This window comes from Vigna unguiculata, chromosome 7 (genome assembly GCF_037176805.1).
Source record: "Vigna unguiculata cultivar grain cowpea cultivar isolate G323 ecotype 2 chromosome 7, ASM3717680v1, whole genome shotgun sequence".
Lineage (NCBI taxonomy): Eukaryota > Viridiplantae > Streptophyta > Magnoliopsida > Fabales > Fabaceae > Vigna > Vigna unguiculata.
In genome coordinates, this window is record NC_140798.1 from 48,256,905 (window position 1) to 48,268,712 (window position 11,808).

Consider the following 11,808-nt stretch of genomic DNA (forward strand, 5'->3'; position numbering starts at 1 on the left):
ATAATGCCTACTCCAAATTAGTAATTGGCCTGGAAATGTTATTTAAGCATTTCTATGATGAAATAAACAATTTACACAAAACGACGAAATTTCTCTCAACAAAAAATATATAAAAAACATTTAAATTATATTTATGAAATAAGAAAGAAATAATAAGAATATGATGTTAAGAAAATATTAAAAAAGGCGTTGTGCATGAATTGAAAGATTATTGCACATGTAATTAGATATGATTGCATAAAACAAAGAATGGATATACGCATAGTAAAGAAATATGGTAGATGAAGCTGAATTCTTCATACACCGCTCTTGTTCTGGATAATTCAGTCACTTAGTAATTAGCGGTATTTAAGTAACTAAAAATGTATGAAGTGTTGTTGTGTTGGTGCTAAATAGAGTGAGTGGTAGAGATAGATTCATAAGAGAGAATGGAAGAGAAATACAAATACCCAAGTCTGGAAATATTGGAGAAGACCCCAAAATCGGGTGTTTGGTATGTTATATTGAATCGTCCATCACGACGGAACGCTCTCTCCCATGATTTCTTCATCCATTTCCCCAAGGCCCTCTATGATCTCGATCACGACCCCGACGTCAAGGTCATCGTCTTGTCGGCCGCTGGCAACCACTTCTGCTCCGGCATCGACCTCTCCATTTTGGGATCAACCGCATCCAATTCGGGTTCCGGCGAGGCCCTCCGCCGACAGATCATGGCGATGCAAGATGCCGTCACAGCCCTCGAACGGTGCCGGAAGCCTGTGATTGCGAGTATCCTCGGGGCTTGCATCGGTGGTGGAATTGACATCATCACTGCGTGTGACATCAGGATGTGCACGAAGGAGGCGTTTTTTTCGGTTAAAGAAGTGGATATGGCCCTGGCGGCTGATCTGGGAACTCTTCAGAGGCTACCCCTTATTGTGGGGTTCGGCAACGCCATGGAACTGGCTTTGACCGGTCGCACCTTCTCCGGCGAGGAGGCTAAGGAATTAGGTCTGGTTTCTCGCGTTTTCGACTCCAAACATGACCTCGATCAGGCCGTCATGGATCTCGCTCAAGGTTCCTTCCTCCCTTCAATCTTGAATCAACTATCTGTCTAACCTAACCAAATAAAATTCTCCTGACTTAATCACTTGAATTCCGACTCTTTACAGCAATTGCCACCAAGTCTCCCCTTGCGGTTGTTGGGACAAAAATGGTGCTGCTTAAAAGTAGGGACTTAACTGTGGATCAGGGGTTGGATTATGTGGCAACCTTGAATTCTGCCAGATTGTTCTCCTCTGACTTAACTGAAGCAGTGACGGCACAGAAACAGAAACGCAAGCCAGTATTTTCCAAGCTCTGAATCATGGTATGGTACGATGCATTTGGGTTTTAGTTGTTACTAAATATTTCTTTTGGATTTGAACACCACTTATCATATTTATACTACTGGACTCATCCATATTGTTGCTTCTCGAGTACATCAAAAATGTGTTTCTTTCTACATCATCTCATTCCTCTGTCTCCGATTAATTCACTTTATACTCTGTGTGGGACTTCACAATTACAAGCCTCCCCTTATAATAAAATACAAACACCTAATTTAGCCAAACAATTATTTGTCTGCCTTTAAACCTGTGATGACTAAAAGGTTTGTCTTCTTCTCTCAACCGAGTGTGCAAAAGTTTATTTATTTTAATTAGCTTGTTTATTCAATACTCAAATTTTTTTTATTTTTTTAATTAAATTTTTGTCGTTTAATTTTTTTCGTCAATTAAATGTCGTGAGTTTTTTTTTGTTTCGTGTTATGTCATCGATATTATTTTTTATTAATTACACAACTTTTTATTTCTTAACAGAAACTAAATTAGATGAAGAACAACAACAATCACATCCAATTAATAAAAAACATTGAATTGTGACTCATTTTAAAATATAAAAGTTATAAATATCTAATGAATTTTTTGAAAATAAATATTCAATTAAAAATGGAAGAAGTTGAAACCAGTTTTATATATATTAAACACGTTTCTGTTTTGATGAGAATATCTACATTGACTAAAAACGGGTATAATTATAGATAATACTCATCTTTTTTTTTCAATTAGGTAGTATAGGAAAGAGGTGTGTATCTACCTATATCTCAAATTTGTGTATATATGTTTTAATTAGTTTCGCAAACCGATTCGTCTTGTTTATAATGATTAGCATAGCATTGTCAACTTAAATTTTGTCCATACCGATCCAGTTTCAAATTCATTATACTTAGTAACAAGTTCTGATAAGGTAACTTCATTTATGATTTTCAATTTCGTGTATGGTTTGTTATATGATTTGACGTTGAGAATATTTATTTAATATTTTTGTATTTAAATTAGTTTTTAGAAAATATTTATATTTTTGAAAATATATTTCAACTTTAGAAATTAATTATTATGTTAGAATGAGGAAATCAAGATTAAAATACTATAAATATTTTATATTTTATATTTTATTATATAGAGAGAATGTATGAATAAAATAAATATAATTTTTAAAATCTATAAGAAAATAGCAGATTGTCACTATAAATATAAAATGAGTATTATTTAAATCTCAACATTCATAGTAAAATTGAGTAATAAATTATAATGTTATAATTCAGATAAATATTTTTTGAAACGCAATTACTTTTATGCTGAAGCTTTTTCTTTTAAAAATACAACAAGTTCTTATGAACACCGAGTATTTCTCACTAAACGAAGTATTTCTTGGAATATTTGCACTCGTTACTACCAATTCTTTAAGATGTGTTATAAGCAAGTTGGTTACAAAAGGTATGATCAAACAATTTTATGGTGTCACCTCTTAATATATATATATATATATATATATATATATATATATATATATATATATATATATATATATATATATATATATATATATATATATATATATATATATGTATGAAAATGATATTTTAATTCATTTTTTTAACTTATTTTTAATTTATTGTTTTAATTATCATTAGATCATCTTTTTTTATTTCTTTTAGTGATGTGATGTGATGATTTAATGGTGATTGAAGTGGTGAATTAGAAATAGATCAAAAAAAATGGATTAAAGTATCATTATATATATATATATATATATATATATATATATATATGTGTGTGTGTGTGTTAAATAACGTAATAGTAGGTTTTGCACTTAAGATTTCATATCTATAGAAAGTTGTTTATGGTAAATTTGTCTTTTGATAATTATTACAAGTTATTATTGTTCAAAGACTCTTTTTTTTTTGTGTACGAAGAATTTTGGAAATTTCTTTTAGTTCAGTTTAGTTCTTCAACTTTATATATGTGTGAATTTAATTCTTTTAACAAAATTTTGTTAAATTTATTTGACGTTTTAAATACCTTTCATGACATTTTTAAATAGTATTGAAGTAAAAATATGTCAAATGGTATTAACAACTCAAATGTTATAAAAAAAATCGTTGTAAATGTTAAATAAATATAAAAAACTTTGATTAAAAGAACTATATTCAAACTATATTTAAAAATATTAAATTTAATTTTTATAAAAAATTAAAGGACAAAAATATATTTACCCAAAACAAAGAGATATCATTTATTCTTTGTATTCCGTATATTCTCGTTACTTGAGCATTACCATAATCTTTTCGATTAACATAAATAAGGAAATTAATACAATTTTGTTTTTAATTTAAATTTTTATATTTATTTTCTAAAAGTTGAAATATTTTTTATTCTTAATTCGGCTTCAAACATCGGTATTTCAACAAAGGTTGAAAGGTGAATTTTTAAGATGCGTTTATCGTAAGGACTCAATTTGAAGAACTGAAATGATAGTAACAAAGAAAAAGGGAGTTAAAAGTTAGGTTGGTTATATTAAAAAAAAGATAGCGAATGATTTTATTGATATAATATATTTAAAAAAAGTTAAAAAATGGTATTTATGAAATTTTTAAATTGTTTTCATTATCCAAAAGTAATTTTAATTTATATAGCTTTAATATTTATTTATAATTTTACTTTTACTAATGTTATTATTTTAATTTTCTAATACTAATAGTAATATTATAAATTTTCTGTTGTTATTTATTTTAATTTTATAAAAAATATGATTATTATCATTTTAAGTTTTTATTGTTAATAAATTTTTTATTTATTAATATTAATACCATTTATTTTTATTAATTTTTATTCTTTTATTAATAACTTCTTGTTTTTATTTTTATCATTTTATTAAATTATTATTATTAATTAATATTTTTATTATTACTATAATTAATATTCTTTTAATTTTGTTATTTATTCATTAGTATTATTATATTGTAATATACATAATTAACTATGGTGCGTTATATAATGTAACATAATTGATTATGCATATAACGTAACATGTAATGTAATTTGAAAATTTTAAATTTGGAGATTTTAACGTGTAACTGGAATGGATAAATGTGTAATTGAATAAAGTTGACATGACTTTTTTTTTTTTGGTATAATTAGTCGTATAGTACCCAGTTTGAGGTTAGGATGTCAAATAGGTACCTAGTGTTAAAAAAGTGTCAATTGCATCCAACTTTTAAAAAAGTGCTTCAATTAGGTTCCTTTTAGATAGAGATGACTAACTTTTTATTTTATTTTATTTTTTAATTTTTTGAAAAAAAAAATAAAAAAAATGTCACGTGTCAAGTCCCTATGTGTGACACATGTCAGTGTCACTGTCAGATGTCATTGTGTTGATTTCGATTTAGTCTCCATATATGTTTTTTGTTTCAATTTAGTACCTAAGTATGTGTATCTGATTCAATTTTGTCTCAATTTTTTTTAATAATTAAAATATTTTTGTAATCCATTTTTTATAAGATTAAAAATAATTAAGTATAAATATTTTTACAAAATTAAGTACTATTATTTATATTGTTCCCCTTCAATTTCAAACCAAATTTATTATTTATATAAATGTTATACTAATATTTTTTATTAAAAACAACTTTTTAACATATTACTTTATTAATTACTTTTTTATTAAGTACTCATTATTTTTTTTAAATAGAACAATATTGTCTCTTACTAATTTTAAACCAAAATTTCTATTGGTTTGAATGTTATACTAATTTTTTTTATTATTAAAAATGACTTAATAAAATGACTTTTACCACTAAATTTTAATATAAATATCAAATACTTAATTTTTGTTAAATTTTTATACTTAATTACTTTTAATCTTATAAAATAATGGATTTTAATTATTAAAAAAAATTGGGACAAGATTGATTGAGATACACATACTTAGGTACTAAATTGAAACAAAAAAACATATATGGGGACTTAATCGAAATCAACACAATGGTATCTGATAGTGATACTGACACGTGACACTGACAATGCCACGTGTCACACACAGAGACTTGACACGTGATATTTTTATTTTATTTTTTCAAAATTTAAAAAAAAATTAAAAAAATTTAAAAAATAAAAATAAAAAAAACCACAGACTGACACGTGGCACGTTGACTAACGACGTTAGTCAACTCTGTTTGAAAAGGACCTAATTGAAGCATTTTCTTAAAAGTTGAGATGCAATTAACACTTCTTTTAAACCGAGTACCTAATTGACACTCTAGTCCCAAACTATGTATTATAGGACTAATTATACATTTTTTGATATCGAGAGAAATCGAGAAGTGTACACTGCATTTATTTATTCGCTGATGAAGAAAATTACAAACACAAACCATCCTAGTTCTTCCTTTCGTGTTCAGAGTCCATCTTTAGAAACTAACAGCAATAATAACTATATGGTCATTAAAAAAATAAATTTTTGTATAAAGAGAAAAAAATAAAAAAGTAAAATAATAAATATAAAATAGATATACAAATTTATTGGACTTGGAAGTATAATGAGGTGACAATAGATCTGTAAATGGAGCAAGATTTGCTCTAAAAAAAATAAAAAAAGGGTTTTTCAAAAAACGATAGAAAAACTTCAACACAACTCAGTACAGCATATCAAATTGTAAGTGCATAACTAAGAACTGTGAAGAGAAGGAAGCAGATATAAGAATAGAGTGAATTTGTTTTCAGAGATGTGGGGCCGGAAGAAGGTTATTGAGAGTAAATGACTTGGGATTCACGTCAGGGAACACGTTTTGTTGACCAAAAAAAAAAGTAATGAAAGGCAAGGCTTATTTTTCTTTGTTAAAGTCATGAATCATGGTCTCTGGTCTTCTATTCTCGAAACTGCTTTGAACTTGATATTTTGTTTTGTTTTGTAAACGGTCAAACATTTCGGGGTCATTTCGCCTACACTATTACATCTCCAACTATACGCCCATTGACCATACAAAATCATGCGATGCCAAATTAGTTGAGACGTTAAAAACATTTATTTAATTATATATTTCTTAATTGATGTGTTAATTAAATGCAGGATGTGTTGCGATGAAGGGGAGGATTAGGTTTCATAAAGAAACTGTGTTGAAGAAGAGTATAGTATATTAGATGAAACGTGGGAGAGAAAAGGAAAGAAAGAAAGAAATAGTAATAATAGTTTGTTAATTGGATTTGGAATTGGGGAGTTCAGCTGAGCTGAACTTGTTATGCTGCTACCATTCCTTTGCATAAAAGATAAAGATGAAGAGGTCTCTCAGAAAGTTGGGAGTTCTGACGTTAGAGAAGCATCACCACCACCGTGACCGCACTAACATTCTTCCTTTGTCCCAGTTAGAGGACCTCGCTCAGGCTACCCAGGTTTTTCTTTTCTTTCCTTCCCTTTCAATTTTAATTTTAGGGTTCAAATTCTAATTCATATTCAAACTGCAGGACATGGAAGACATGAGAGACTGCTACGATAGCTTGCTTTCGGCTGCTGCCGCCGCCGCTAACAGTGCTTATGGTATCTCCTCTTTCATCCCCTTTCCATTTTTCAAGACATATCAATAATAGTAACAATTCCGATGGAAACTTTCTTTTTTCTCTTCCAGAATTCTCAGAGTCCTTGGGAGAATTGGGCTCTTGCCTTCTTCAGAACACCGCCTTGCATGACGATGAAGAAAGCGGTACTATTCACTCATCTCTCCCTACACTACCAAACTCACTCATCATACCCAACTACCTACTAACTTTCTCTTTCTCTTCCTATTTTCGATTTGATGCGCTCATGCAGGCAAAGTTCTCATAATGCTCGGTAAGATGCAGTTTCAACTCCAGAAGCTCATTGATAAATATGTCAGTTCCTACTCAATCACTTCTAACTTAAAACTTCAACAATCTCTCTCTATGCTTTTCTAATCCTTTTTTTCCTTTGCAATTTCAGCGCTCTCATATTACCCAGACAATTACCATTCCCTCGGATTCTCTTCTCAATGAACTTCGAATTGTTGAGGTTTCTTCTTTCTTTTCCAATCTTTATCTCCTCGATTCAAATTTCGACTACCCTTCTTTATCTGCTGCCTAATATTACCACCCTTTTTAACTCTCTAACAGTACGCCGCCCATCAACACAATTATTTCAATCAATATATTTCATCCAAACAAGATTCCTAGCTTCTTTTTTTCCGACAAGTGTTAATATGTTAGTTTAGACAATTACCACCTCCGACCTCATTTCTCTACCTTCACCTCCAACCCAACGTTATATCCCCCAACAACATTCCTAGCTTATTTGTTGAATTTACCATATCTTGCTCTATCCTTTTTGCGAATGATTATTTATTGTTTTTTTTCCTTCACGTTGAAACAGGAGATGAAGCGACATTGTGACGAAAAAAGGTTTGGCGTGTTGTATTGGATATAATTGTCTTTGAATGTTATTCGTGCCTTATCTTTTCGATCTATAATCTGCAGAGTTGCATATGAGTCCATGTTAACAAGATATAGAGAAAGAGGTAGGTCTAGAAGCGGAAGAGCAGAGACTATTTCCTTGCAGCAGTTACAAATTGCTCGTGATGAATATGATGAGGAGGCCACCTTATTTGTTTTCCGCTTGAAATCTCTGAAGCAAGGTCAATCGTGGAGCCTTCTAACACAGGCAGCACGCCACCATGCAGCTCAGGTTTTACTTGTTCCCAATATTTACTTTTCAGATGTGGGAGAGTTAATTCATTTTTAATGTTTCTTTCCTTTGACACTGCCTCCTTTATCCCCCGAAACAGTTGTGTTTCTTCAAGAAAGCAGTTAAATCTCTTGAGACAGCAGAGCCGCACGTAAAATTAGTAACAGAACAGCATCACATTGATTACCACTTCATTGGTATTGAAGGAGAGGATGAGGATGAGGATGAGGATGAGGACGAAGATGAAGATGGTGACAGCCATGATGAGAATGATGATGGGGAGCTGAGTTTTGACTATACACAAAATGAACATGAGCAAGATGTTTCTACATTAGACAACTCAAAGAAGGTGACTACCTTTCGAAACTAGTAATGTTTTTTAATGTCTTTTGAATATTTCAATCACATTGAGAAATGAACACGAGAAAGATGTTTCTACATTAGACAACTCAAAGAAGGTACTACCTTTCGAAACTAGAAAAATTAGTAATGTTTTTTAACGTCTTTTGCATATTTCAATCACATTGAGAAATGAACATTACGATGATTGAGTAACTATTCCAGCAAACGTACATCAATATGAGTAGGAGTTCATTGAGCACACAAGTAGTGATAGAGGAACGGTGTGATGATGTTAAGTAGGCTAGAGTGAGAGGGAAGGAGAAAGAGGTGTTTCTGTTATTGAGATCCAAAGACTCAAGAAGAATGTTCTCATACAAGGGCTTCCCCTTTTCACAAAGCATTGGGCTCAGTTCAGATTAATATTCCCCTAGGATACTTCGTTTGTATAGTTTACAATTTGTTATCTAACCCCTCGGGTTCAATTAGGCCCCCTATCCCTTACACCCCACCTAAACCTCTCACAGAATTTCGTATTCCTTCTGCTATACAATCCCAATATTCTCTCCCCTCTCTTTATTTTCATTCCTAGCAGTTGTGGTTTTATAGCCTAAATTGCTAAAGAATAAATGAGTAAAATAAAAATTTGGGGTGAGGGAACATTGTGTTATATTGTTGTTTAGGGACCAAAGTCCATGAGAATCAGACTTTCTAGGTAGAATAATCATGTTCTTATGTGCAGGAACTTTACATCTGTAATATTTGTTTTCAAATGTGATTTTATTGTTTTTGTGGGCACAACTAATTCAGTTTGGATGGAGAGCTGGAAGGGTGGATTAAGAACTAAGAAAATCCAGAAGATAACCTGGAATATCAATATCTCTTTTCTATACATATAGTTGTATGAAAGTTGTATATTAACCTTATGATTGTCAATATTTTGGATCATATCCATACTTCTGGTTTTAATTTTTGTCTATAAAAAGCTTACATTGGCCTAATTACTCTCATTTTGAATGTGGAGTCATGCATGCTTCTTCAACCTGTAAAAGCAAAGGTAAGAAAAACTCACGGGATTTAGGACTGGAAATACTTCACAGGCTGATATATATGACCCAAGTGGAGGCCTCTTGATGCATTTGAAGCGAGATTAGTTAATTTCTTTATAATCTAAAATTTTTGAACTCTTATAAATGAGTTGTTTAATGTGTAGGAAAACTTGGATAGGCTTCGCAGGAATTCATTCTCCTTCAGGGTTAGGTCAGCGAGCCAATCTGCCCCACTTTTTGCTGATAATAAATGTGATTCTAGAGAAAGGCTGAGACAGATGCGGCCAACTTTATCACGGAAGTTCAATTCATATGTGCTGCCTACACCAGTTGATGCAAAGAGTTCCATACCTCCGATGTCAAGTAAGCAAGTACCTTCCAAAATAAAGGCAAATTTAGATGAGCCTATGAAGAATTTGTGGCATTCATCCCCATTGGAACAAAAGAAATACGGAAACATTTTTGGAGATGGGGCATTTTCTGGTCCGAATGTTAGGACTGCGCAGTCTGTAGTCAAGGAGAGTAATAGCAGTACTGCGTACACAAGATTGCCACCTCCTTTAATTGATGGTAATTTATCCTCAAATCATGATTTTGTTACTGCTTACTCTAAAAAGATTAAAAGACAAGCCTTTTCTGGTCCATTGGTAAGTAATGCTTGGCCAACCAAGCCTGTTTCTGTAGAGAGTGCCCAGTTGTTTTCCGGACCTCTTTTACGGACATCAATTCCTCAGCTTCCATCGTCATCATCTCCAAAAGTATCTCCTAGTGCTTCTCCCCCTCTTTCATCTTCACCTAAAATAAATGAGCTTCATGAACTTCCAAGGCCTCCAACCATTTCCGCATCCAATTCTAAGCTTTTAGGTTTGGTGGGTCATTCAGGTCCATTGGTGTCCCGAGGTCACCAGCTTTCTGCTCGAAATAATTTGGTTACATCAAATGCAGCATCTCCATTGCCAATGCCTCCTTCAGCAATGGCTCGAAGTTTCTCCATACCTTCTAGCAGTGCTAAAGTTGCAGCATTAGATGGGTCAAGACCTCCAGAAGACCCTAACAGATCATCAATATCCGAGTATGTTGATTCTCCTCGTCCGATGTACATTGCTTCATCTACTAGTTAGCCATCATGAGACGGCTGTCAGACTGTTGCTCGGGTTGCCTTGTCTGGAGACTGGAGGTAATATTTAAAATGGAGTATTTTTGTTTAATTATTTGTTTTTTGTTTTCATGGTTTAAGTAAGTATTTGTTATTAATTATTGAATGTAATTGAAGTTTCATGTTAAATGGAAAAGTCTTCTTCTCATTACCTGGTTTCAAGAGAAAAAATATGGACACGAGGGTTATCACTCAATCCCATATATTAAGTTCTTGGAAAGCCCTATATTTATTATGTTCTTTCATAGACACCTCTTTTCATATTTGAAATGTGAATTGGCATTGAATCTATTTGAAGTGTAAGCACGGGATCTTTAAGCTGTTTGAATTGGTAGAAAGGATTTAAATTAGATGACATTAATTATGTTGTTTGGATTTCTTATAACCAAATGCTAGCGAGCACCTCAAGGGTGTTTGATTAAGGAAGCAAAAGTAGAAATATTTAATGAACTCGAAAACATGTATTAGACTGAAATTTGAAAACGTAATAACATTTTATACTTCATTCGTCAAGTATTTATAGGCCTTTAATAGGATGAAAAGTAGATGTTCCTTACCATTGTTCAAGTGGTACTATTTAGCAATACGCTTCTTAAAACTATAAATAATGGAATGTAACATGACGGATTCTATGCCATCCTATTCAACCAATGCTCTGATTTGTCTTCACCCTCTTGATTCCCCTCCTTCCAAACTTTGGGTTGGTGAAACAACAGAATAGAATCTCTATTCTAATTTAGTTACCCCCAGTCCATTCTTTTTCATCCCAATTTGTAGAAGCCTGCATGGTATGTTTTTACACATAAAACCAAAATTGGCTTACTCTGCTCGTAGTACACAAATAATCCTATAAGCAAAATTTGTTTAACCCAGTTTATTTCTTGATTTCAGGGATGTACATGCTTATATTCATAATATTCAATGGCCCAGGTATGGTACTTAAGCAGATTAACTGTTTTTAAGAAGATATGCTCTATTCAATATCGTAAGGGTCAAGTTTTGTTTCTCAGTTTGGTACAGTTGCAAATCTGTAAATATTCCTTTATAATTCTTTTTCTGTCGTTATTATTGTTAATTCACCCAGCAATGGGGCCGATAATTCTATTTTTTATTTTTAGCGAAATAAATGACCATGTATTGAGCTGTCAAATTTTTCATTTAAGCAAACTATTTAGCTCCTTAATGCGAGAAAGTGACATAAATCATTTTCCTAAA

General features: G+C 31.7%; 1 protein-coding gene and 1 pseudogene across 2 annotated transcripts; both read left to right on the forward strand.

Moving 5' to 3' along the window:
- Positions 1–257: 257 nt before the first annotated feature.
- On the forward strand, positions 258–1,488 carry DCI1 (delta(3,5),delta(2,4)-dienoyl-CoA isomerase 1). Its single transcript, XM_028078673.2, has 2 exons — positions 258–1,056; positions 1,152–1,488. Exons 1-2 carry the CDS (start codon positions 429–431, stop codon positions 1,340–1,342), a joined length of 819 nt encoding a protein of 272 aa, XP_027934474.1. The 5' UTR covers positions 258–428; the 3' UTR covers positions 1,343–1,488.
- Positions 1,489–6,237: 4,749 nt separating this feature from the next.
- Positions 6,238–10,567, forward strand: LOC114190885 (uncharacterized protein At2g33490-like; annotated as a pseudogene). The gene is made up of 9 exons (XR_014996732.1): positions 6,238–6,746; positions 6,819–6,891; positions 6,980–7,054; positions 7,162–7,223; positions 7,312–7,380; positions 7,738–7,766; positions 7,842–8,049; positions 8,150–8,398; positions 9,602–10,567. The product of XR_014996732.1 is annotated as an uncharacterized protein At2g33490-like (transcript).
- The last annotated feature ends 1,241 nt before the right edge of the window (positions 10,568–11,808 follow it).